This window comes from Xyrauchen texanus, chromosome 33, assembly GCF_025860055.1.
Source record: "Xyrauchen texanus isolate HMW12.3.18 chromosome 33, RBS_HiC_50CHRs, whole genome shotgun sequence".
Classification (NCBI taxonomy): Eukaryota; Metazoa; Chordata; class Actinopteri; order Cypriniformes; family Catostomidae; genus Xyrauchen; species Xyrauchen texanus.
In genome coordinates this window covers 27,750,187-27,776,528 of record NC_068308.1, presented here as the reverse complement: position 1 = coordinate 27,776,528, position 26,342 = coordinate 27,750,187, and the positions used below count along the sequence as shown (strand labels likewise).

Below are 26,342 nucleotides of genomic sequence, written 5' to 3'. Positions count from 1 at the left end.
AGAGCAGATCAGACAGGCCTAGTGTGGCAAAACTATTCCTGAACATCAAAGGGGACCCATCTGGACTATTTTGAACTATTTTCATATATAAACATGCACTAGACAGACATTTGTGACTGCTGTCATTTATCATGCACTGCTTTTAAAAGATGCTGTGTCAAATTATAACTCTGAAATGCAGAAGCCATTTGGTTTCATTAGCTGCTCTGGGTCTTGCTGTTTTGAGCACAAACGTGTCACGGACACGTTCTTTCATACATCTGCGCTGTTGGTGTATGTAATCATGCACTAGATGGATACCTTTGACCATGTTAATGTGCTTCTGGTGATGTGTGCCTATGTGTGTGCTTCATTTCAGAGTTCTTTGGACTATGTATATGTATATTTTTTTCATCTCATAGTGTGGATTGTATGTTTTTTCGTCTCATATCATCGAGGATTTCATGTTTTTTTGCTCATATCAGCGTGGATTTCATGTTTTTTTGCTCATATCAGCGTGGATTTCATGTTTTCCTGGCTATCAGCATGGATTGCTTGTGAACCACTCATGATACGTTTCAAGCCTTGCAAATGAACTATTGAAGAATTGGGCATTTAATAACACTTAGATCAGATAAAAAATGTAAGTAAACCGTTTCATTCATGAATATTTTTAATGTCATGATTGTTTGATAATTTATGGTGCTGAGTGTTAAATGTTGCTTGAAATGAACCGTTAAAATATTCAGATGCAATGTGTTGGGTGTGCGTTATGTGTAAACCATGACATTTTTAATATTAAAATGGAGCTTGTTCATTCTCTTCCAATTGAGTTTTAAATATATATGGCTGTATTTGAGGGGCTGCACCATGTTAGCCAATCAGAACAGTGGGCGTTTATTTAGAAGTTTTAAGTAGGCGCTTATGCCAAAACTTAAGATTTCAGACAAAGGGCCAGAGACAGGGCGTAAAATGATCATATATTACTAAATTTTGGTGCCAAAAAAAAATTACTTAAATTATCAGTGGACCTCAGGAAGATAATAAAATTGTTTTAAAAACAGAGCATTTCATGACCCCTTAAATACAGATTATTTCTTGATTTTAGAATTAAAGCTTTATATATTCTATAATAATTTAATTTATTGCATAAATGTGCAGGCCATTTAATGGTAAAAAATGTAATAAAATACCTTCGGACTCTGATTTGGATGAAGTGCATGTGAATGGAAATAAATAAATCCAAACAAGAGCAATGTAGTTTGTCTATATAATTTTATTGACAAGTTATTTCATCACATGTTTGTTATGAAAATGGATATGAGTGGAAAAAATATCAGGAACGACTTTTAATACTCACAATTATAATACATTTTTAATGTGACTAGCAGCAAGCTATACATTGTAGATGAGTCTAAAATCGTACAATCGAATAATGAAGTGGTTCACGTGGTGTTGAACGGATTGAATGGTTGCTGAGAACAGCTGGAAATGAAGATGATATATGCAAATGAGGTGTGTACTGTAAATGACATAAAAAGGCATAAAATATATTCCCTTCATTCTAATATAGGATTAATATTAGTTTACTCTATGGTGTTTTCTGAACGATCTATTTCCTTGGATTTAAGGGGATATAAAAGAGGGTGGTGGTAGTGTGGATAACTAAAAGAATTGCATTTTCAATCCCAAGACAGGGTGACCTAGAAACTGGCTAGTTAGTTAATGAGATCACAATTCTGGTTTATTACCACTGTACCTATGAGCAAGGCAAGTCTCTGCTATTGCAGTTGCATGGTGCTTTGGATGAAAAGTAACTGCAAAAACTGCATCTCTGAGGTATTTATGGCTTTAAGGCACAAGATGTTAAAGGGATAGTTTACTCAAAAATGAAAATTCTTTCATTATCTACCCAACTTCATGTTGTTCCAAATGTATGCATGATTTTATTTCAGACAGAATGAAAGAATTAGTCACTATTCACTTTCATTTTTGGAAAAATTATGCAATGCAAATGAATGATAAAATCAGAATTTTTGGGTGAACTATCGCTTTAAGCATTGGTTATTTTCATTCAGACTCATTTAATTTAGAAATGTGAAATACCTTGAAATTTCTAAAATGTTGTCTTTCAGGAATATATATATATATATATATATATATATATATATATATATATATATATAACTGTAAGCATTAATCAAATACTAATATGACACCTTATTTCATCCCCTTTATATCTGAACACTTTCAATTTAACTGTAGATACAGCAATAGCCAATGATAAAGCCTTACTGACTATGACCATGAACGCAATTTGAAAACATATGCAAACATCCTTTTAAATGTAATTTGTAAAAATGTGTCAATGTAAACAAATAAATAAGTATTTACAAGTTGTCAGCAAGAGGAAATTTTAAAGTGATGTTAACTAATATATTTGCACAGAAAAACAGACAAATAAGTTACAGTAGATAGTAGTAAAAGACTGAATATAATACATCTCCCTAAATGTTCGCAACAACCACAAAACTATTGCATTCAATTTCTCCATAAGAATGACTAGAAAAGCACATTTAAAAGACTAAATGATTTGAAACAAACAAAACAAAAATTACAAACCCTCAACACAGAGTCTTGGGTTCATATTCAAGATGGCAGGACTCATTGTAGCATTACAAAGATTATTTGTGCAACTATTAACAGAGAATTCAAATGAATGCTGTGGTCTTACCAAACTTTTGTATCCTCCCACACTTTTTGATATCAACTGCAAGGTATATTCACCTATTCAAGGCACTTCTAGTCTTGGATGTAAGTGTTGCCCTCATGTGGGCACTCATTGCATAAAGTCAAAATTTTCATCCACTAAAGCACAGCACTGATCTGGTTTCACTTTGATAAAAAAAAGTCCATGGTATTCCAATAAAACTTAATTATCTGCAAAAAAGAAATACAAATCACAATGATAGAAGAGAGGAAGATCACAAGAATCACAAAATTACTGAAATCAGAGATTCAATATTATATTTTTATAAGAAATCTTTTTTTTTCACCTCGGCATTCATATTTGAGGTCAGAGAAGACGACGGCCTCTTGGGAGAAAACGAATAGCCCGAGTCTCCCACCAGCAAACGTCTTGTCATAAATGGGACCCGAGTCTGCCATGATCTGCTTGCCTTCATACACTACAACTCTGAGGGAAAAAAGATATTGAGTATTAAGTTATACATAGCTCTTTAAAATTCACATTTTTCTTTTCTTAAAAAGACAAAAATGGTACCACAAATAAACTTTTCCAACATTAACATTTGGTTAACTGGAATGATCAGGGATCCCAAAGACATGGACATTTACATTTGCAGTATTACATATTGTCAATTGTTAGTTCTTGATAACTAATACATTAATAATATCAACAAATACTTTGTAAAGTTTGGCAAAAATTTCTATAGTGAATTAAGTTTAGCTATACTTGGGTGTAAGATATTTCATTGGCCAGAAATGCTCTGCAGGAGTGCAAAGTCTATAAAATTATTTAAAAAAACGGACTAATCCACAAATCAGGAACAACAAAACAATAACTAATGTGAATGTCATGAAAGTCTCATCGGTCATGGACAGTCATTGGTCAAAAAGTTCAAGCAAAAATGTATGTGTCCTAAGAAAAACAGGTAGAGTGTGTTGATGACTAGAACAAGAGTCCAAGCCTTTACCTAATGAAGCCAGTCTTTGGTCTGTGGATGAGATGCCAGCGGTATGCAGTAAAGTCTTTCCATCCGATGTTCTTTGGGTCATGCCACAGAGTGCGCACCTAAAAGATGCATTGTAAAGCCATCTATCAATTTAAGTACTAAGACAGAGAGTAATGCTTTGAATCATTTAAATTTATGGGGCAGTTTATTGTTAGTAATGGCATGAAAAGAGAAATCTGTCAGGACAGATAAAAATCAAGAGAATGTTCACCTGTTGCTTGGTGTTGCCTGTGTGCCATAATGCATTACGTAGGTTTTCCCCAGTGCCTGTGGTGGAGTTGATCACCTTAAGGGATACACCAGAGATGCCAAATGCCTTTGATGGCTTGTCTTCCCAATATGTCTGCGTGATCTGTTTCCACATTACGACGTAAAATCGTCGGCTTGACTGGTATCCAAAAACAAAGCCCGCATAGTCGTCATCCCGGTCTGTATTCACATAGAAGGTTCCACTGAAATCCACTGCGCTGAACTCATCAAAGCCTGTTATTGTGCAGAAACAAGGTCAGAATACAAAATCAATATTGCCACATTTTAATATGTGCTATGACATGAGCTATGAGATGAGCTATGACATGTATGAGAAACAAGCTTCTGAAACATTTGTAATGCCATGTACTACTTACCCACTGCAATTCCAGGGTCAGAGTTGGCAGTCTGCACAAGCTCTTTGCCCTGATTTTGGACCACCCAGTTGGGATCAATTTGCGTGGTTCCTTTGGGATCTAGGTGAACCATTTGGAACTTGCGGAAGTCTGTGATGCTGATGGCACTGTTTTCCGGGCATGCATCAAAGATATCTGGGACGTTGTCGTTGTCGAAATCATTCTCACAAGTGTCACCACGACCATCACCTAGGGGAAGATTTAAGAATGTTTCAGCAATGCTTGAACCTAGCTCTTTCTTGACCTGCTCCTAAAACCTAGCTCTTTCTTGACCTGCTCCTAAATATATGCTGCCTTCAAGTGCAGCAGGGAAGCTCCTATGTAAAAGTCAGGTATTCGTTATTATGTTGGCTTGTCAAAGCCATGTAGGTATTCTACAAACTTGGTTTCGATTTTTTCAAAATCCCTAAACTGAGACAAAAATTTCAAACACTAACTCCTCCCAGAAATTTCAAGCCACATCCACCAAACCCAGTACACACCATTAGACTGTTCTGGAATACAGAACTGAAATTAAGAATGTCACAAATTCGCTATCTTTCATGAGATAGAGTCCCTTCCATTGTCATAAGTCTGGTATCATCGAGAATTCTGAGTTTCCAAATATTAAATATATCATTCATGCAGTTACGATATTTCTGATGCCACTTGAAAGCCGCAATAGTGTTAAAGATTGTCAATTTATTTTAATAATTATTTACAAACAAATCCTCATGTGCTTATGGGGTCATATGAAGCAGTATACCCTCTTTTTGTGAAGACTTGGCAGAAGCGCTTTATAAAATACTCAAAACTCATTGACCTAGATAATTCAAATCTAAGCTTCACATGATTTAATCATTTGATCTGCAGACTAATGGCATCACAGTAAAGTCCAAGCCAAGATGTACTTTCCCTCTTGGAAAGATGGGAAACAATGCCTTTTCCCAAAGCTTTAGGCTCTGCGTTCTAAGCCAAAAGAAACTCAAAGATCTCCAATCTCCCCTTAGACCGTGACAGCTTCAGCTAGCACTTGGAGAGTGTAAGGAGAAGCTCTGAAACGAACACCCATTGGAATGCCATGGCAAATTTCACCCTACTTAAATTTCAAATCCACTTTATAAAAGAAAGGCCCATCAGTAAGCATGGCCTGACAACAAAGAACTTATTCCATTATTATAGCATTTAGGCTTAACGTCAAGCGGAGTATATCTTTGTCTGAAATACCTCGTAAAACATAAAGACATGCAGAGTATTACCCCGGGATGTAACTCTTCTGCATTTCTGATGCCAGCAAGAACTTTACACACCTCTTATCAGCCTGCTTTTCATGCCTTTCCTTTGATTTTCTTTTTTTATGGGACAGATTCTTGGGTGACCCTCATAGGAAATATGAAGAACGTCCAAAACAATAAAGGCATGCTTGACATAAAATTGAAGGCAGGTTTGCATATTAAGACAAACAGGTGTGGGGAGCCCAGAGGAAAATTTTAGAGGTTGTTTATCGGTTATCTCTACGGTTTTCTGATGATCTGCAGAGAAACTGTTCACATGATGCCGCAGCGCCAGATATCATTAATCAGACACATAACTATAGGCAGTCTAGAAAGGCCACATCATTGAACACATTCCTTACTCTGGGGTCAAAAGGACAGTCAGTCAAACCCTCTCAACAAAACCCCAGACTTTTGACTTGCAGCATAAAGTCTGGTCCATTTTTAAGCTTAATCTGGCCAAAAACAATTCTGTCCTACAATAGTAATAAGTAATTAATATCTAGATTGCTTGCTACTGAGTGCCTCAAAGCATCTTTTAAAGATTTGAAGCTACAAATTTGTCAAGCTTTGGCAAATCCAGTGATTTATTCTTCCATAAAAGCACTCATAATATCAACACAATACCTTTAAACACGACTGTGTTACCCTGCAACCTAATTAAAACCTGTGCACCCTGACTCCCAAAAGTTCCGTTTCTGTCAGGGCAATCTAGCTGTACAGTAGTTCCCGACTGCTTCCCAGTAATACGTGTAATATGCATCAGATGGTCAGTGAACTGACTGTGGGCATGCTGACAGACTGACAATATCTCAATAAATGTAGTCTAATGCCACCTATGAGTACAAATGACAGTGAATTTTCCTCCTTGTGATTTGGATGCTCAAAAATTGATTAATAATCAAATACTATTACTAGAGGCTAACAACAGACTTTCTGTTATATTGCTGTATGTATAATTGTGTTTTCACCATCAGAGTCCAGTTGGTCCTTGTTAGGAACCAGTCTGCAGTTATCCCTGTCATCAGGAATACCATCATTGTCATCGTCATGATCACAAGCATCTCCTTTTCCATCTCCATCATGGTCAGCTTGGTTAGAGTTGGCTATGTAGGGGCAGTTATCGATGTTATTTTGATGGCCATCTTCATCAATGTCCTGGTTGTCATCACACTGGTCTCCAACTAGATCATTATCTGTATCCGTCTATGAAAACAAGATGGTTACATTGGTAAAAAATCAGTCACCCTGAAATCAAGTCTTCATTTACTGACCCTCATAATGTTCCAAACCCATTTGACTTACTGTCTGTAAGTCATACAGACTGTTAGCCACACCATTTACTTTCAATGCATATTTTTTCTCCATACAATGAAAGTGAATTGTGACTGAGGCTTATGGTCTGCCTAACATCTCCTTTTGTGTCCCACAAAGGAAATGAAAGTCATATGGGTTTGGAACAATTTGGGGTTGAGTAAATAGTGACAGAAATTTCATTTTTGGGTGAACTATCCCTTTAAGATGTACTATCCCAAGATGTACACTGCAAAACCAGTCAGTCTCTGTTTCATCCAGACCTGTTGTGGGTTGTGGACTAAGGGGCAGTTATCACACTGGTCTCCGACGCCATCTACATCTGTGTCTTTCTGGTCTGTGTTGTAAATGTAAGCGCAGTTGTCTCGCTCGTTTAGAATCTCTGAAAGCAGAAGTATAAAAAAACATGTGAATCACACACCTGTTAGTCACACAGCAGTTGCAATCCAAAAGTAGTCACATGGCTTTTAATGAATTATCAAAGCTATCTTTTATACCATCTCCATCTATATCAATGGAACAGGTGTCTCCTTCTCCATTGTTGTCGGTGTCAGTCTGTGCAGGGTTGTGTTCATACGGGCAATTATCACAACGATCGCCGACATCATCCTTGTCATAATCATACTGCCTGGGGTTATACATCAAGGGGCAGTTGTCCTAGAAGAAATATGTCATAAAAGTACAGTACATGCGTCCATATGGATATTGCACAATTTTATATCAACTTTAATGATTTCAATGATTCTCAAATGGATTTGCTTCAGAACATATACTTTACACTAGTCCCCACTAATACATTTTAGTTTGAAAATGCATTAATTCTGCTACGTTTACGCCTCTCATCTACACTAAAATGGCTTTTTCCTCTACCGAAAGCATATTTAAAATTCTCTCCATTACTGCATACTTGAAAACAATGATGTTAAGAAACTCTTTTCAAATGAAAGTGGATTAGTTGTGGGTGTGGCCTAAGTGGCAAACCCAACACATTTCCAAAATTTAGAATAGTAAAATTTGGTAATTTGCATTACAAAAGTAAGCAAAATGGTCTTCACAATCAAACATGAAATGTATTAATATAACAACAATAGGCAAATATTTTGTTTGTTTTCTAGATTTCAAATTTCAATAGTTTCATGCTCTCTGCATTCAATAATTCACCACAGAAATAACACATTTTAGTTTGCACAAACATTGTTTATCTTTGTTTTTAATGTAATCTGGGTTGTTTTATCTTTTACGTTGCATTGTTTTGTTTATGGTTTTTGACTATTAGGCCAAAATCCTGTAGATATTGATTGGATGCAGAGCCTTTGATGTCAACAACAAAAAATATGGGAAACGTTTTTCATTCATTGGGTCAAAACCCACCAGTTGAGAAACACTGCTTTACATAAACCTCATACTGTGTGTACTAAATGTGCTCACCCTTTCATCCATAATTTCATCATTATCATCGTCTTTATCACAAGCATCTCCTTGCCCATCATTGTCAAAGTCCTCCTGACCAGAGTTGGGAAGAGTCGGGCAGTTGTCCTGCAGAGATTACAAAAGAAGTTTAAAGTCTATTGCAGAAACATACTCAAGAAATCATCTGATAATAATAGTTAAACATATCAAATTAACCACTTCAAATCAGCCGAATTGCAGTATGTAAGAATTTCAGGTTCCTCCGTTATTTTCTGCTATACCAATATTATCCTTTATTTATTTTGCGCACATATTTTATGCTTTCTTGATAGCTTCTTGTTTGGCTCTCTTTGCTTGCCATGCTTCAAAAATATGATGTCTTACAGATTGTGGTCCTGTTTTTTCTCCACAGAATATCATGACACAATCAAGCAATTATCCATTACAGGAGATGAATGATGTAATTAATACTTTTTTTCTCCCTTTTGCAAAACACTTCACCACAAAGACATTTAAGGATATAAAATATACGATTCCAAAAGGCACAACACAATTAACACTGAGCCAAATCAAATCATTCTTCTAGTTAATGGTCATTGGGCCATCTGCCTGACATGATGCCATTGTCCTGTGGGGTTTATTAAGGATAAACTATATTTCTTTCCATTTTATTTTTCTTAGCAACCTTCTCATAGAGTCACCAGATCGCAGATAAACCTTTAGAAGGTCTGGCTTATATTAAATAAAATATATTTTTTGGAAAAAACAGACTCTACAAAGTAGAGTACAATTAGCATGGAACAGAAAATCTGTTGTCTTAAAGCTGATGAGTATAATTTTTTTAATGTTAAAATAATTGTTCTATACCAGCTTAATCTGCAAAACAGATATAAGTAACCCATTAATAGATTGTTTTCCCCATAAGTGTATACACTTAAAATAATTAAAGTGTATCATTTCTGCACCACTAGCATCACCAAACAGAAATGCAAAATTCATAACTTCTGTTTTCAAACATGTTTTCTGAACACTCCTCCCATCTGTAATGGGTCAGAAAAACGTCATGGTTACTAAAGTAACCTCCATTCCCTGATGGAGGGAACGAGACATTGTGTTGATGTAGTGACACTAGGGGTCGCTCCTGGGAGTCCCAGACATCTCTGATCTATGAGAAAAGGCCAATGAAAATCGGCGAGTGGAATTTACATGCCACTCCCCTGGACATACGGGTATGTAAGGAGCTGGAATGCAACCACTCGTTCAGGTTTCACACTGAGGAGCCGAGACAAGGTCCCGGCCATTTCAGTGGGTAGTTCAGTGTTCAGGAGGGACACAACGTCTTGTTCCCTCTATCAGGGAATGGAGGTTACATTAGTAACCATGACGTTCCCCTTCTGTCACTCACTCGACGTTGTGTTGATGTAGTGACATTAGGGGCCCCTATTGAAAACACCACAACTAATAAACTGTGTTACGTGGACTGGAGGTGCAAGACGGGCAGAGCTCTGTGTGCCTCATAGCCAGAATACCAGGCTGTCACGTAACTACCCCAACACACTTGCAGGTGTCAAATTGTCCCTAGCACCTCTGGGAAAAGTCGACTGCTCAAAAAATAAGGACCGGCTGACCCAGCCACGGCCTCTTCTCTTTTTCTCCCCAAAAGGAATGAAATCGTTCATCTGGGGGCCATATAAGGTCCACTTCGTGGGGTGTCCCTCAAAAGAGGGGGACACGGCAGAGACCACACCCCGCCTGGAGAGGGGGGGCCTTTAGAGTGAGAATACGTCACATGCGGAAGCAAGTCACTTGGAAGGGTCCCGTGGTACCCGAAGGGGGAGGAGTTATTTCAAACACGGTGACCGGGGACAGAGAGGCCTCTGCCCAAGGAAGATGTGGTTTACCAACGGGGAAACCCTTTTGCGGAAAATACATCACACAGGGTTATCAATGGGATAACCAACACATGTGGAGCACCTACCCCAGTACAGGGCCAAATTGACACACGTACTGGGCCGGCGGCGAGTTTCTCTGAAAACTCAAGGGAGGGGAAGTGCCTACTTTAAGCAAGTGGTATACCCGGCCAGCTGTCCCTAGACTTACCTGTTTGATCCTGACAATACACCGTATGAAACCGGCTCAACCCGGAGGTTGTGGAACCTCACAAAGGTGTTGGGTGTTGCCCAGCCCACTGCTCTACAGATGTCTGCTAAAGAGGCATCGTTGGTCAGAGCCCAGGTGGCCGCTACACCCCTGGTAGAATGGGTGCACAGCCCCGTAGGGGAATCAAATCAAATCGAATCACTTTATTGTCACACTACTGTGTACACAAGTGCAACAGTAGGTGAAAGTCTTGTGTGAAGTTCCAAATAACATAGCAGTACCAATTAAAATAAACAACATATTTACACAACACAATTTACATAACAAATGTACACATACTTATACAACACAATATACAATGTACAGTAAACAATACACACAATATAGAATACACATACAATAAAAATAAAAAATATGGGTAAGGGTATATAAAAATATATATACAGTCATCGTTGAATTGGGGAGAATATATATGACAGTCCAGTGTTTGGTACAAGATGATGATTAATAAAGTGTAGTGCTGATTGTTGATCGTGAGAGATAAAGTCTGATTGCTTGGGGGAAGAAACTGTCATGTAGTCGGCTGGTGCGGGACCTGATGCTGCGATACCGCCTGCCTGGTGGTCGAAGTGAGAGCAGCCCATGACTCAGGTGGCAGCCCAGGCACGTCCTGGGTGTGATATGCCATAGCAATGGTATCAATGACCCAGTGGGTGATCCTCTGTTGCTTCCTTTCTGCTGTCCACCAAAGCAGACAAAGAGCTGCTCGGAGCTTCTAAAGCTCAGCGTGCAATCGAAGTAGATGCGCAAAGCACGCACTGGACACAGCAATGCCAAGGATGGGTCTTCTTCCTGGATTCCCAGGAAGCGAACAGGTCCACCTGCGCTTGACCGAATCGAATCAAATTCAGCTGGTCCACCTGAGGGTTGAGCCTCCAATCTTCCCTGAGCATGACCTGCTGCAACAGCGCGTCCACTGTGCTGTTGAGGTTGTGCTGTATGAGTGGCTCACAACGACTTGAGTCGCTTCTGACTCCAGAGGAGGAGACGGAGGGCGAGTTATGACATGAATGTAATCAGACAGTTCAGTACCAACTGTGCATGCTCGTTTGTGAGGCACGCCCTCATTGAGACCGAGTCAAACTCCATACCGAGAAAAGAGATACTCTAAACAGGGGAGAGCTTGCTCTTTTCACAGTTGACCCGAAGCCCCAGCTGGCTGAGATGCCTGAGCACAAGGTCCCTGTGTGCACACAACAAATCCTGTGAAGTGAGCTAGGATCAGCCAGTCATTAAGATAGTTGAGAATGCAGATGCCTACTTCCCTAATCGGGGCAAGGGCTGCCTCTGTGACCTTCGTGAAAGTGTGAAGTGACAGGGACAGACTGAAGGGGAGGACCTTGTACTGGTATGACCGGCTCTCGAAAGTAAACCGCAGGAAGTGTCTGTGTCGAGGTAAAACCGAGACATGGCAGTATCAATCCTTAGTTCTACCGCTGCAAACCATTCTTGATGCCAGACGCTCACTAAAATGCGTTTTATGCATCAGCATCTTGAACGGGAGTCTTTATCAAAGCCCATTTCAGAACTCGCAGGTCCAAGATTGGCCACAACCCGCCACCTTATTTGGGTACGATGAAGTAGGGACTGTAAAAACCCCTTCTTCATCTTGGCTGGAGGAACATTCTCTATTGCATCCTTCCATAGGAGGGAGGCGATCTTCGCGCACAAAGCAGCAGCGTTCTCGCCTCTCACTGCAGTGACCCGAGTTGGACGAAGGGAACAATCGTGTCTGACATACCGGCGGGCAGGGCCTCGAGATGGGGCGGAGCCTGAGGTGCCACTTGTGGCCATGCAGAGTCCAGGGACATCAAAGCACTTACCTGGCTCCTTATGACCACTTCCGGAACAGCCTGGGATGGGAGAGGAAGAAGACCATCCTCATGACCCGTGGAGTCCATCACATCGGTGGTGGATTTGTACCACAGCTTGGTGCACGGTGGCGGGAACCCTGCCACCGGGGTGCCGAACCAGCCAGAGAGAAATGGTACCCTTGGAGCGTGTGGCGAAATCATAAGAAAAGGTAAACAGGGATCCTCCACCCGGCCTTCCACCGGGGGAAGGAATGGTGCTCTTACCAGCTCCTGTGCAGCGGGTCTCCAACTTCCTGGACTGCCCATTTTAGGGAGCGCTTTGAAGCCTTTCTTGGGTTCTTGGCGACCGGCTGTGATTCGGGTGGCGTCTGCTTTCTGCTGGTGGCTCCACGCTGAGGCCAGCCAACTTGGGCGGACTGGGGCAGAACCAGTGTTGCTGCTGCAGTGCCAGGAGGCCTGTCCAGTGGCACTGCTGGCCCTAGTCATCAGTGATGACGTAAACCTACAGGCCCTGGATGGGAGTCTCAGACGGCTCCACCAGTCACCACGAGACAAGCCGGCAGTCCCATCGCAGAACTCACTGGGGAAACGAGCATGCTGGGGAATCCGCGGGGGGTTTCCTGGCAGAGCGGCTCCCATTGAAATCCCCAAATCGCTCCCAATGCTAACCGACATGGCCTCGAACCCATATGTAGAAGGACCATGGCGGGGAGCCTCTGGGGGGGCTTTCCCTGGGGAAAGCCGCAACTGCAACATTGCCATAATCATGTTCTCACAATGAGAATGTGACCATCCATGAACGCTGTCCCCATGTGGGCAGCGCCCAACACTTGATGTGTTGTGGCCATGGGAAGCGGAGAGGTAACAATCGCAACCAAGAAATATATACAGACAGAAAAGACATCTATAAAAAGACGCTCGCCGTGAGAGCCACTCTTTTAGAAGGGAAATATACTCTTTTAGGATGTTCCGCTCAGCTCTGAAGAAGTCAGAATGAGTGGTTGCATTCCAGCTCCTTACATACCCGTATGTCTGGAGGAGTGGCATGCAAATTCCACTCGCCTATTTTCAATGGCCTTTTCTCAAAGATCAGAGATGTCTGGGGCTCCCAGGAGTGACCCCTAGTGTCACTACATCGACACAACGTCGAGTGAGTGAAAGAAGGGGAACAGATAGTTCCACCCAAAATTCACACAATGGTTCAAGCATAGGTCTCTGAAGAACAATAATAGGTGTTTCCCAATCTATCATGTTTTCAAACCGGTATGGGCGTTTCCAAACCAGTATGGGCATTTCTAATCTATCCAATGAAAGTCGGGACTGATGTAGGCAAATCAAATAGTGTAAAGTGGGTAAAGTGGCTGAAAAATGCCCATCCCTTTTTGAAAATGCCAATTTGGAAAAGCCCATTTTTGTTCTGCAGAGACATATGTCTCCAGTGGTTGGGCCAATGTTGCTGTATCAGGCTGGTCAGAATGTTCAAACAAACAAAGCAATGTTTTGATAGCGGCACAGAGCCACAGTGTTTATACATTTTGGGGAATTTGTTCTACAAATGGCATACTTAAAGTGTTTAACACAGAAAACAATAGGCACTTCACAGTTAAATGCAGTAGGATGTTGTATGCATTTGTCCTATTAAACTGACCACTGGCTTATCCACAATGGGACAACAATAACTAATTAACATTAGTGTTAATGAAGTACCTTTTTGCAGTGGTAGGTGGCATTTGCTCCACACACAAGATCCTGATTGGGCCATCCATCCAGATCAAAGTCCTCTCCACAGATGATGCCATCTCCAGCATAACCAATACGACACTCACACTTGTACATAGGGTCAGTGAAGTGACTAAGGAAGATGCATTCCGCATACTTATGGCAGCTGTGGCTGTTGTCCTTGCAGGGGTTGTAGGGTTCACACACCTATTCATGAGGAAGAAACAGAAAATAAAAAATTGTCTATTTAAACACAGATGTATTTGCTGGGAGGATGGACATAAATTAGGTGCTCAGTGAGTGGTATGTGATCTGATGTGTGTATGACTGACCTGTTTGTTGGTTTTAGCTGACTCCACTCCCATGCCGTAGGGCTGAGTCCCTTTGTAGCGCGGGGGGCAGGGCAGACAGTGGAATCCTGGGTCTGTGTTCACACATTGCTGTAGACCACCCACCTTATGACATAGATCTGAAACCATTTCGCACTGCACACACAGTGGGCGAAGGAAGTAATAAAGAGAGAGAGACAAAGAGAAAAGAGTTACAATGATAAGATTGGCCAGATAGTGCACTGTATACACAGTGCTTACATACGTGTGAGTTGTGATTGCCCATGCAAAACTAACCACCATGGTGCCAAGGCTGTTATAGTGATCCGAATGTTCTGTAGTGTATTGCTATGTAAGGTGGTTGCTTGTTGGCAGAGGTTAAAAGAGCTGACCTCAAAGAATCTATGATATTCTGGTCTCAAGATGTGGCTTGGATACCTCCTTCAATGTAAATCTATTAAATATTTCTGCCCATTTTATCATCCATTTTGTAAAAATAGGAACTCTGTTTATGATTAGAAGTTTCATTTGATTCACACAAATTTAATTATCATTCATGTCCGTAGCATGAACAATGCGGAACAAGTCAGGCACTGAAGTTTAATACTTAAGGTTAGGGCAAGTATGATGCCCAGTATGAAGTACGAAGCACCACTAATTATTCTGATCCAGTTAATTTGATGCCAGTTTGCTCACCTCATTGATATCTTCACAGGAAGTTCCATTGCCACGGTAACCATTGGGGCATGGACCACATTCCCAGGATCCATCAGAAGCTGTGCTACACTCAACTCCAGAAAAGCATGGATTTGAAAGACAGCCATCTGTGAAATCAACATAACACCTCTTATAACTGATTTTAATGTGAAAATTGATTACATATTATTTATTCTTAAAGGGATAATTCACTCAACATGAAAATTCTGTCATAATTTACATCATTCATCATGTTGTTCCAAATCCATATAGAGCGCAACAGTGCCCACCCACTTATTCAGCTGTCACATGGTTCCAGAAGTATTTCCCCCATTAATTTTTCCCAAAGACTTTTCATAAAATCCTTCATAGAAGAGTTGTAAGCCATTAACCAAACCAACCCCGAGGTAAATCACAACATCATGGACTTTGTTTCAGCCAAAAAAAGCATTTGAAAATCAAACAAAAAGACAAAAGGTACAAGACTGTGTACTTACCGTCTTTCATGAGGGCACATACTACAATCCCATGAAGCATTGCGAATTAAGTCATTAAATATTTTTTTTGATTTTAGATTGTTGATTATGAGTATAGAAACAATATAATTTAAGTTTATTGCAAAATATTCAGATATGCACTACTAGATAAGTAGTTTAAGAGTGAAGAGACACCTTGATTATATCAATCACAGTGTGTCATGAGAGTGGGCGGTTGAGGCATGTTACGAGGGCTTGGTTGGTTCTCTGATTAGTGAAGCTTTCTCTGCTGTACCATGGGTAATGCAGTTGTTAAGCATGAATTCTGCTATCAAACACAATTTTTAAACATTGAAGTTGAAATAGTGCATACTGATGACTTCAAAGGGAGCATACCATCGATGAACAACCATGGAGCTCAAGGTAGGTATGTATTTCAAATTTTATAAGTTATCATTGAAAATCAATTAGTCTATGGGAAAATGGATACGATTTTTACATCAGAAACCAGACTGTTGCGCTCTTGACTTTCTTCCTTTCGTGGAACACAAAAGAAGATGTTAGGCTATATAGGGATTGACAGCTTCAGTCACTATTCTTTTTATTGCATCGTTTTCCATACCATGAAAGTGAATGGTGAGTGAGGCTAAATCTTTTGTTTTCCATTGAGAAAAGAAAGTCATACAGGTTTATAAAAATATGAGGATGATTAAATTATGTCAGTTTTCATTTTATTTAAGTCTCCAACACTAAGAAACCAACCAAAATAAAGAAATGTAGTACGTAATAAGGAAGAAAGCATGTAACAAGGGCATCTGGGCAACTTTGGGAAACTGTGAAAACAGTTTTCTTACCAATAGGGCACTCCTGTCGGTTGCATACATCATTCTCAATGGAGTCTCCAAGACACTTCCTTCCTCCATGCTGCGGAGAAGGACTGTTACACTCTCGAACACGACTCTTCAGACCCCCTCCACATGTTGCCGAGCACATTGCCCAAGGAGACCATGGGCCCCAGCCACCATCAACTATATAGACATACCAACACAACATGGGGTTATAGTCCCGATTTTAGAGACCACACCCCAACGTTTTCAGTCACATATCTGTTCTCAGTCACTGAGTGCCCCTCAAGGGCATCTTTAGCAGCTGTTTTCTGACCTTTAAAATGAATGTTTATAGAATTGTACAATTGTAATATGTAAAGTTCTAGGCTGGATTTTTAATATGACAAAGTCCATCTGCTTTTTATTATGTTTTGTGTTGTAATGAACTGGTCGTTATTTAGTTTTATTGTTTCATTGTTCAACTGAAGCAAATGGCACTGTAAAAAATGCAACAAACTTGTAAGAGAACACAGTATAGTAATAGTTAACTGCAGACTTCAAAGAACTGATACAGATCTAATTACACTAATGAAGCTTGGCAAATAATCACTGTTGAATACAGTTTTCAGAAAGCTATGATTTAATCAATGAATTTGATTCTGGACCCCACATTATGTTACATAATATCTACAAAATACAGCACTCTTACGCATTCCTCACTAACATGGAAATAACAAATAAACGCCTGAATGTGCAGGCGACAAAGCACATAGCTTTCCCTTCTCTTGTAAAGCTTTTCACTCCGAAACTAATTACTCAGTGAAAGTGATGTCAGCGGCCTAAACATTCAGAGCCACTGATTGCAGAAATCTCAGGGTGTTCCTAGTCATGTGCTGTGTCTGAAGTAAATCTAATTTATTATGCATGTCATAAGTGTCTATCCCATAATCTACCGATGATCAAATTACCAGCAATGTGTGTATCCTCCCTGCTGTAAGGATAGTATAAGCCCTGGAAAGAATGATATCACCCTTTCTATGTTTTTCAGTTAAGATTTGAACGACACGGTAAATTAGATGTTTTCAACATGAGCATGTGCATGGTTGGCCTCAGTTTGGTGTTGAGTTTTATTTGTCATGTTTGGGGACATAATACTCACTCGGGCAGGGCTCTGCGTGGCAGTTCTGTGTCTCTCGCCCTTCACCTTCACAGTCTTTGCCTCCTTTTTGTGGAACAGGGGAATTACAGTGACGAATATGTGTGATCAGTCCCTCCCCACACGTCACTGAACAGGGCGACCAGGGAGACCACAAGCTCCAGCCACCATCCTGACGAACTGAAAGGGCAAAACACAATGTTACTACAAAAGTCTCAACTGTTCTCTTTAAAGTAATAGTTAAATCAAAAATGAAAATTCTGTTTTTATTTTCTAACCCTCATGTCATTCCAAATCCATGTGCATATTTTTTTTATAATCTTTACACAGCAATTTTACATACAGAGATTCCAATAAAAGGACAAAAAAGACACCATAAAAGTAGTCTATATGACTTGTGCACTATATTCCTATATGTGCTATAAAAAGTTTTTTTGAAGCTTCACTCTGTGTAAGGAACAGACCCAAATGTAAGTTGTTATTTACTGATAAACTTCACCTTCACCAAAGCTCACCCAAGCATTTTAGTCTGGAATTAAAACATTTTCGTGTCATGTGGAGTTTCTACATCCATGAGAACCAATGACAATTTTGCACCAATTTAAAATGGATGCACCATTTTTTTTTTTATTTGGATGCAGATGTGGGCAGGACAAAAGCTTTAGAGGACAGATGTCTTGACAGACATGGTCACTAGGAATTGTCATTGTATGGCAAGAGCTTCATGATAATTCTTCAACAATTTCTACTTTATAATAGCATATGGATTTTGAACGACGTTGAGGATGAGATATTTTTATTTTTGGAGAAACTTCTTTTCAACAACACACACACATACACACACACAAAAACAGCTACAAAATATACAGTTTTTTATTTGTACCTCTGCGGTCACATTTTCCCAAACTGCACTTGCGTGTCTGAATTGAGGGTCCAGAACATGTGTTGCTAATGTCATCACAAGATCGTCCCCTCTGCTGGGTGCCACTTCCACATGTAACTGTGCACTGAGTCCACTCAGACCATGGAGACCAGCTGTCCTCACTGTCCATTGCTGGACAAATATAAACAATATCATAAGAACATAAACCAATTTAAAAATGTATGTGTTTTTGACCGTTTTTGTTTGGGTGTGCACTTACGAAGGCAAACTGGACAACATTCCCCATCGATGAAGGATGGATTGGCACACGCCACTGGAGGACAAGTGATCTGACGACAAACAACTTTTCCCTCTTGGCAGGTACATTTAGTGCAGCTATCAACAATCCAGTCCTCTTTATCTTCAAACAAACGACCATCTTGCCAACACATGCTCTGCTCCAGAGGATTCTGCATCTTATTTAATGCCTCCTTCATTGCTGTGTTTTCTTCTGTCTGAAAAAATATATCAGTTTAAAAGGAATTACTCTTTAAACTCGTCATGTAATGATGGGAAGTCATTCCTCAAAGACAGGGATTCAGGCTTTAGATGTACTCAGACATAACTAACAGGAAAAATAGCAAAATTTTGCATGCAACAAAAAAAAAAACTTCTAACACAGTGATTTACTGAGCTCACATTTCTGCCACAGGTATGTGGGCAGATACCAAATAATGGTCCAATTACCCTGTTTATGCACACAGAAATTTCAATGCTAAAATTATCCCTGGTTTGTTTAACATCTGACAAAATAGATTTACATCCACAATCCAACATGCCTATTCTTTATGTGAGATTTTGGACACATATATTTTGGAAGCTCTCAGGTCTTTTTTACATTACAGCATTTATGGGTGCAAAGACCCAAAGTATAGGTATTCGGGATGTGCAAAACTTAATATTTCCAGTCAGTGGGTTGCTTGAACAACTAATAGACTAATCAAGTAATCGGTCTTAAGAAGCCCCGTTTACTTAGGCTGGTTTTCGGTTCACCGGCCCCAAATGTAATGCGTTTCTTAGGAGGAATTTACATAAGACATTTTCATGCGTTCAAATACAGCTAAATGGAGCGCAACTTCATGAAACAAAATTCATGTTTCTCAAGTTGCAAGTTTTAAATATATTTTTTTGTGTCTTAAAAATGTAATGCTTATGGCAGAACACACAAAAAAAAAGCATGAGACATGACACTATTGCCAAAGACTTTAGTCTTTGTGTATGTCTGGCTGTAGCAGAGGTGCTTTAAAGGGGATTCCTTTCAAGATGCAGATTATCCAAAAGGGTTTTACTATGTAAACAATCTAACAGAATGTTAACATACTAATTAAAGAAATAAATTCTTCTTAAGAAAAAAATCGATATAAACTAGCCGACCTCACTAATCGATTGGTCGGTTGTTGGATAATTAGTAAACCATCCTGTCCCATACCAGCTAATATAGGTGTGGCTCAACCCTGTTTATGTCTGGAATGGACTGGAATTTGATAGATGCGTAAGGCAGGAAAACAACACAGTGTTGGAACTTCTTTCAGTTTTACCTCATACTGTAATGCTTGCCACACAAACATACCGCTTCAGCAATTTTTTTGGCATTACAATGACATGGAAAAGTAGGTCATATCTGGATGTTTCATTTGGATTTCTCAAAGCAACATACATTTTATTTCAACATCACAAGAGTGAAGGACTCACCACTTTTTGCAGACCGTCTATGAGGTTGCTAACGACAACTCTAAGACCCTTGAGCTCCTGGAAGAGGTTTGCCAGTTCCTCACAAGAACGTTCACACATAAGTTCTGAAGAGCTGGTTGCTGGAACATCTGTGTTCTGGCCAATCACATTAGTGGCAATGGAGGATGGAACTTCCACCACCTCTGCACTCTCGCTGACAACATTCGCCTCCACTGGGGAAAGACAGAAGAATTGCAGAAGAGGGTTAATACATGAGTTCCGAGGGTTGGTTCAAAAGCTGTGGAACAAGAATTGATATTTTGAGGGCAAAAGGGAAGAACAATTGTCAAGTGTGAGAAGACGAAACAAACAGTGCTATTAAGTCAATGAACACTCAGTTATTTCTATTTAACCATTTATTAGGATGTCCATACAGATCCTATTACAGATTCCAGATCATGCCTTAGCATCAAGATCCTTCTATGGCTCTACCATTTTTTTAATTTTAATACACTAAGCGATGTATCACAATATTTTCTTATTGTGATCCAGATATCGATTTATAATATCTGATCGCCAGGGTCCTTGATGATTCCCTAATTTCATGCATTATAAAAACTAGACATTGAATAAAAAATTCAGAAGTTACACAGTCCTATCATCTGCAAAGCAATATGTTTCCAGCGACAAGCAATCTATCTGTCCACAACTGCTGTACGATGCGATACTATCACATCCAATCAACATATTTGATGTTTAATGTAATGTTATATGACCAATGAGAGCTGACAGTGGGCAGGGCTACCTGGCATAATGTCACAGAAATGTTCTGTTGCTTGTTCCTTGTTGTGGTCATGGCTGGTTAGGACAAAAAATCTGATTAACATGAAAGAGATAATATCTTTTATCGCTTGACGCTTTAACACATCACGTCTGGTTTGGAGAGAATGTTATATTTTATAATATTAATATTGGTGGCTGTATCTATTCTTTATAAATGACAGCTGTAAGAAGAGGCTAGAATAGTAAATATCCCACCCACAGCACAACATTTATAAAACTGATCTAGGAAAAAGTAGTAAAAGCCATGCAGTTAGACATGATCTGGAAAGGTAATTGTATCCCAAGCCTGCAGTAGCAATGAATTCAAGGAAATCAGCAGGACTCCTTGGGCGGTCACAATCAACTCCTATACTGCTTTGCAGTGGGGATAGGATGGCAGTCAACCATGTTCTTCATGCTAACAGGAAGATTGTGCATGCCTTTAAGGCAAATGCGGAGACGGAGAATGCAGACTATAGGGTTCTCACAGTGTGACAACTAAACCTGATTGCAATAAAGCATTTTTACACACGACACTCAGGCGCTTAAAGATTGTAATAGGAAGCCAAATTAAAACGTTTCATGGGTTCTTGTGATGTAACACACATATAACCGCAAGCTATTTCTAGGCACACAGACCTATCACAGCAACTCTTTTGATTGCAATCTTTTGAAGCAAAAATGTCTTAATCTATTTTTAAATAGTTCAGAAGGAACATGGTATAAAAGTATGGGTGGGGCAGTAGTATACATTACACTAGGACTGCAAAACATAATAATATACTCCCCTTAAATGATAACGTGTGATATAACTGCTGGCGTATAATGGGAATATTGCTAAAGACTAAGCCAGACAAAACAACACTGTGTGTGTGTGTGTGTGTGTGGTTGAATTCATCTTTAACTTTTATTTTATTGCTGTTCTTCCTTTCTCTTTGGCCTCATGACCTACTGACTCATCTGTCTGATATCACACATGATCTTGTTGCGTCAAAAAAGTTAAAACAATTAAAGCACTTTATAAATGTAAGAAAGGACATGCCATACTTCTCACAACCACAATTTCAAATACAAAAACACACTAATATTAAGCCTAAATCAAGAGTACTGATCTGCCCTGAAAACTCATTTATATTCAGATTGGATTGATGGATGACCTGTTCAGACAAATACAGCAGACTTCTAATACACGCAAAGTATTGCAATTCCAAACTAATAATTTATGCAGTCAGGCTTGATGTTGCTAATCTTAGTGAGTGTGTGCAGGTTTCCACATGTGTGAGCTCCTCTAAGCATGTTTATTTATAAATTCAAGAGCCAAAAACCTTCCCCTGAGTCAGGGATGTTAAAAACCTGCAGTTAGTCTTCATTTCCCTTTCTTTCCACAGCTATGACGGCCACCTCAAAGCTGACATTCAGCTGACATTGAAGAAAAACTGAGCATAACATATTCAAACTAGAGCACTGTTAAAAGTGGAAAACTAGGAGCTGGTATTCAGTTTGTTTGCATGCATATAGCCCTAATGTACATATAATCTGTTGAAAGACCTAATATATAGCCTAATATATGTTTGCTTGCTGAGGGAAGCAATGGTCTGTTGTCTGTTTACAAAGTAGGCTACCAGGCTGCTACTAAAACTTTTTGCTTGATTTGCCTACACTGGCAGCCAAACGTTTGGAAATATGTACAGATTTAGTGTTTCAGAAGGAAATTGGTACTTTAATTCACCAAAGTGGCATTCAACTAATTTACATTACTGATGTAAAAAAACAGCATCATCACTATTTGAAAAAAGTCACTTTTGATCAAATCTATAAAGGCCCCATTTCCAGCAGCCATCAATCCAACACCTTATCCTTGAGTAATCATGGTTTGGTTTGTTAAATGAAGCTTAACATTGTCTTTGTGTTTGTTTTTGAGTTGCCGCAGTATGCAATAGACTGGCATGTCTTAAGGTCAATATTAGGTCAGAAATGGCAAAAAAGAAACAGCTTTCTCTATAAACTCGTTTGTCAATCATTGTTTTGAGGAATGAAGGCTATACAATGCTTAAAATTGCCAAAAAAACGGAAGATTTCATACAAAGGTGTACACTACAGTCTTCAAAGACAAAGGAAAACTGGCTGAGAATCTGGACAAACTGACAGCTAGAATGCCAAGGATCTGGACAGCTGTTATTGCTGCACGAGGAGGATTTTTGATGAGAACTATTTGAAGTAGTTTAAGCTCTGAACTTTTTTTTCAAATTGTTAAGAGTCATTTTTCACGTTATTAATGTCCAGACTATACTTTGTGATCAGTTGAATGCCACTTTGGTGAATAAAATTAACAATTTCTTTCTATAAGAGAAAAATCTCTACATTATTCCAAACTTTTGGACGCCAGTGTAAGTTTAGGTTCAGCATAAAATCTTTCAATGGCATTGAAATTTGATTTCCCCGTGTGTTTGTCAAAATATGATTGGTGGTTAAATGCCAGACAGACTTTTGTATATAATTTGAATGGTTCTTGGCCAGAATAATGCTAATAGTCAAACCTTTGGTTTGTGAGACTAGTCTTAATCTAATGAGAGTGACAAGAGAGGAGCAATTAATCAGAGCTGTCATGCGCAAGAATAGATCCTATACTATATCAGGGCATATATCACGGCTGTGTCTAGATGATAAATCTCCCGCAACCTAAGTCTTGCTGTTACTCAGGTTATGTTTAGGTTAGATTTAGTGGTAGGGTAAGGTTAGGGTTTGGTTTAAGCTTAGGTGTAGGGTTTTGGTAATACTCCAAATAAACACAATAAACACATTGGCTCTCGTGAGACTTAAGGTAACCAGGAGGTTACCTACTAGACACGACTGCATAGCACAGAAAAGGAGTAACAACGTTCCCAGTTGTCCAGCCTGACAACAACCCTTCTTGTCAGTGTGGTATAACTTGTGTGTTATGCAGTAGGTGCTTTGCAGCAGTTTCCATTAAACAGGAACTTCCATCTTGATTCCAAAACTCTTTTTTTTTTTTTTTCCTTTGGCTGGTTAAGAGAATGTTAAGACTCACAAGCTCCACCTACCTGGGTTTCCAAGATCACATCCCCTGCTCTCCAGAATGTCCTCAAGCGGGGTGTCAAAGATAAAACGTACATTCTGCAGCAAGCCCTGAAAGAAACAACAGCTGCCGTCAGGCATTGCCAATTTCTTAAACCATTCACATGCATCCCTCATGACTGGGAAGTTGGATTTACAGAACACTGGAGGATCAGCCATAATTTATTATTCAGTTTCCAGCAACTTGCTTGGCATGCTCTGCAACTACTAATGCTGGCTAAATTACCTTACAGTGAGAAAAATATAAAAATTGTATATGGACTACACTTGACATCCTGCATTTGTACACCTTGTAGCTTGTTATCTTTTCATTTACACATTTGTTAGATGCTTTTATCCAAAGTAACTTAATGGTGCATTCAAGATATACAATATATCAGTATGTGTGTTTCCTGGGAACTAAACACTTGAACTTGGTCTTTCTAGAACCATGCTCTTTCAGTTTAACCTATTTCTACCTTGTTCATAAACTCATGCACTCCATTTTACATTTATGAGCAATGTACTCAGTATTAGTGAATTCACATACCCTAAAATGGCTTTCTCGGGTGGACCCTTTGGCCACAAACATACGGCCACCTGTGGCACTCAGGTGCTCATAGAAAGGTTCGTCAAGAATGAAGCTATCAATGAGTCCGCAGCCAACATACAAGGTTGCAGTCTCTCCATGCACATAAAGCGTTATATTCTTCCACTGCGAATCCGAGAGGTCTACGTCCTCAAAAGAGATCACATTGCGTGAGCCATCTGCCCACCAGTACACCAAATCTAGGGTGTTGGTTCGGCCATCCGAAACAACCTCAAACTGGCGGCGCTCTCCTGGGCCCTCCAGTGCAAGAATGGTGCCACGGGATGTGCGGTCCTGCCGCAAGGTGGCAGTCAGAATGAAGCCTTCATTATTTTGTATCTGCAAAAGAAGTTGTTGTATCGCAGTGGAGTTGACAGAGGGGAGCTGGTCGAAACGGATGAAGCGGTATGCTGGAGCATCACTGTCCAGACCCTTGAAAAGTTTCACACCGACAGTCTTACGTGTGATTCTGCTTGTTTCAAACAAGTCGAAAATGGTCTCATCTTCCAGCTGTGCATCTGGAAGTGGGGGCACAGAAGAAATTCAACTGTGTTTAAAACTACATGAAGATGAATAAATGATGACAACATTTTGGGGTGAACTATCCCTTTAAAGAATAAACCCTGGGCTTTTCTTTGATACCAAATGTTTGGGGCTGTAGCCATTATGAAAATGTTAATATATCATATAATTATTATATACTGTATATATATTGGAGTAAAATTAAAATAACAATAAGAACAATATGATAATAATCTTTAAATCAAATCTTTGTAATATGTTCTTATGCACAAAGACTATAATAAAATAAACAGTCTAATGGTCAAAAATTCTGATGAGTCAAATGAATATATATTTACAGTATGAAAGGCATAAAGTATAGAAAAATATAAAGGATTACCTTGAGTTTTTACGGAGGTGCACAGAACCAAAAGCGCCAACCAGACGTTACAACTTCTGAGAATCATTCTTCTTTGGATCAAAATGGTAACCAAATATTGATTGTTCAAGTTTGTAAAATAATCTGTTCCTCACGAGTAGCCCTGCTCGGCTGAAAACCAGGATAGGTAACCTAACATTAAAAATACATTATTGGATTTTATACCACGGGTGTAAAACACACCTAACTCCGCTGAATTTGTCAAGCTATTAATTGGGCATCGCCGTGCGCAATGGAGAAAATGTCAAATTTTCCAAACTCTGTGCATGAATTTGTGTATATTTAGCTAAATCATAAGACAAAGCACTGTGTTGTAGTGTCTCTACACAATCAGGTACATCACAGGTGGTGAAACTTACACATAGGTTGACGACGATATCACTAATATACTGTAAGCTATCAAATGACATTTAAAGCAAAGGGAAACCCCTTACCCGAACCAAAGGTGGACTCCGTGAATTATAAAACAAAAATGGAAAGAGTGTTTAATTTTTTGTTTTAGACAAATAAATAAAATTCTATCCGTCCAGCTCCTCAGTCAGTTCCACAATATAAGCACAAAAAAACACCAAAAAGTAATTGCGTAAAACCTGGAGATGCCGCCGGTCGCACCACGCGCACGAAGCGGGTTACACAAAGAGGGATGCAGACAATCAACTGTTATTCTGGAGTAGCCTAATTTTGGCATGCAATGTATTCATGTTCCAAAGTTGATAAATCCAGATGATGCCGGACTCGCGCGCTTCCTCTTCATAACTGACCTCTCTTGA

The 26,342-nt window shown here is 39.5% G+C and overlaps 1 protein-coding gene across 2 annotated transcripts; it reads right to left on the bottom strand.

The window, feature by feature from the left end:
• Window positions 1–1,242: 1,242 nt before the first annotated feature.
• On the bottom strand, window positions 1,243–26,342 carry thbs2b (thrombospondin 2b). Of its 2 annotated transcripts, none has more exons than XM_052102157.1 (21): window positions 26,007–26,342; window positions 25,534–25,704; window positions 24,594–25,150; window positions 24,031–24,115; window positions 20,168–20,379; window positions 18,696–18,930; window positions 18,437–18,607; window positions 17,557–17,733; window positions 16,425–16,598; window positions 15,095–15,222; window positions 14,402–14,554; window positions 14,058–14,276; window positions 8,395–8,502; window positions 7,464–7,623; window positions 7,230–7,348; window positions 6,624–6,858; window positions 4,361–4,588; window positions 3,946–4,217; window positions 3,696–3,793; window positions 3,036–3,175; window positions 1,243–2,919 (listed from the first exon to the last, which is right to left on the bottom strand). In XM_052102157.1, the coding sequence occupies exons 2-21, from the start codon at window positions 25,598–25,600 to the stop codon at window positions 2,912–2,914; spliced, it is 3,546 nt and encodes a 1,181-aa protein (XP_051958117.1). In that variant the 5' UTR covers window positions 25,601–25,704; window positions 26,007–26,342; the 3' UTR covers window positions 1,243–2,911. The 2 variants fall into 2 exon arrangements, with proteins under 2 accessions (XP_051958117.1, XP_051958118.1); XM_052102158.1 differs by having other exon boundaries at window positions 25,534–25,675.

Coding starts and splice junctions, on each gene's coding strand:
- thbs2b (XM_052102157.1), bottom strand. CDS start 25,600: ATGATTCTCAGAAGTTGTAACGTCTGGTTGGCGCTTTTGGTTCTGTGC. Junction 15,223..16,424: donor CCGACAGGAGTGCCCTATTG/GTAAGAAAACTG, acceptor TTGATTTCACAG/ATGGCTGTCTTTCAAATCCA. Junction 3,176..3,695: donor CCAAAGACTGGCTTCATTAG/GTAAAGGCTTGG, acceptor TTTTTCCCTCAG/AGTTGTAGTGTATGAAGGCA.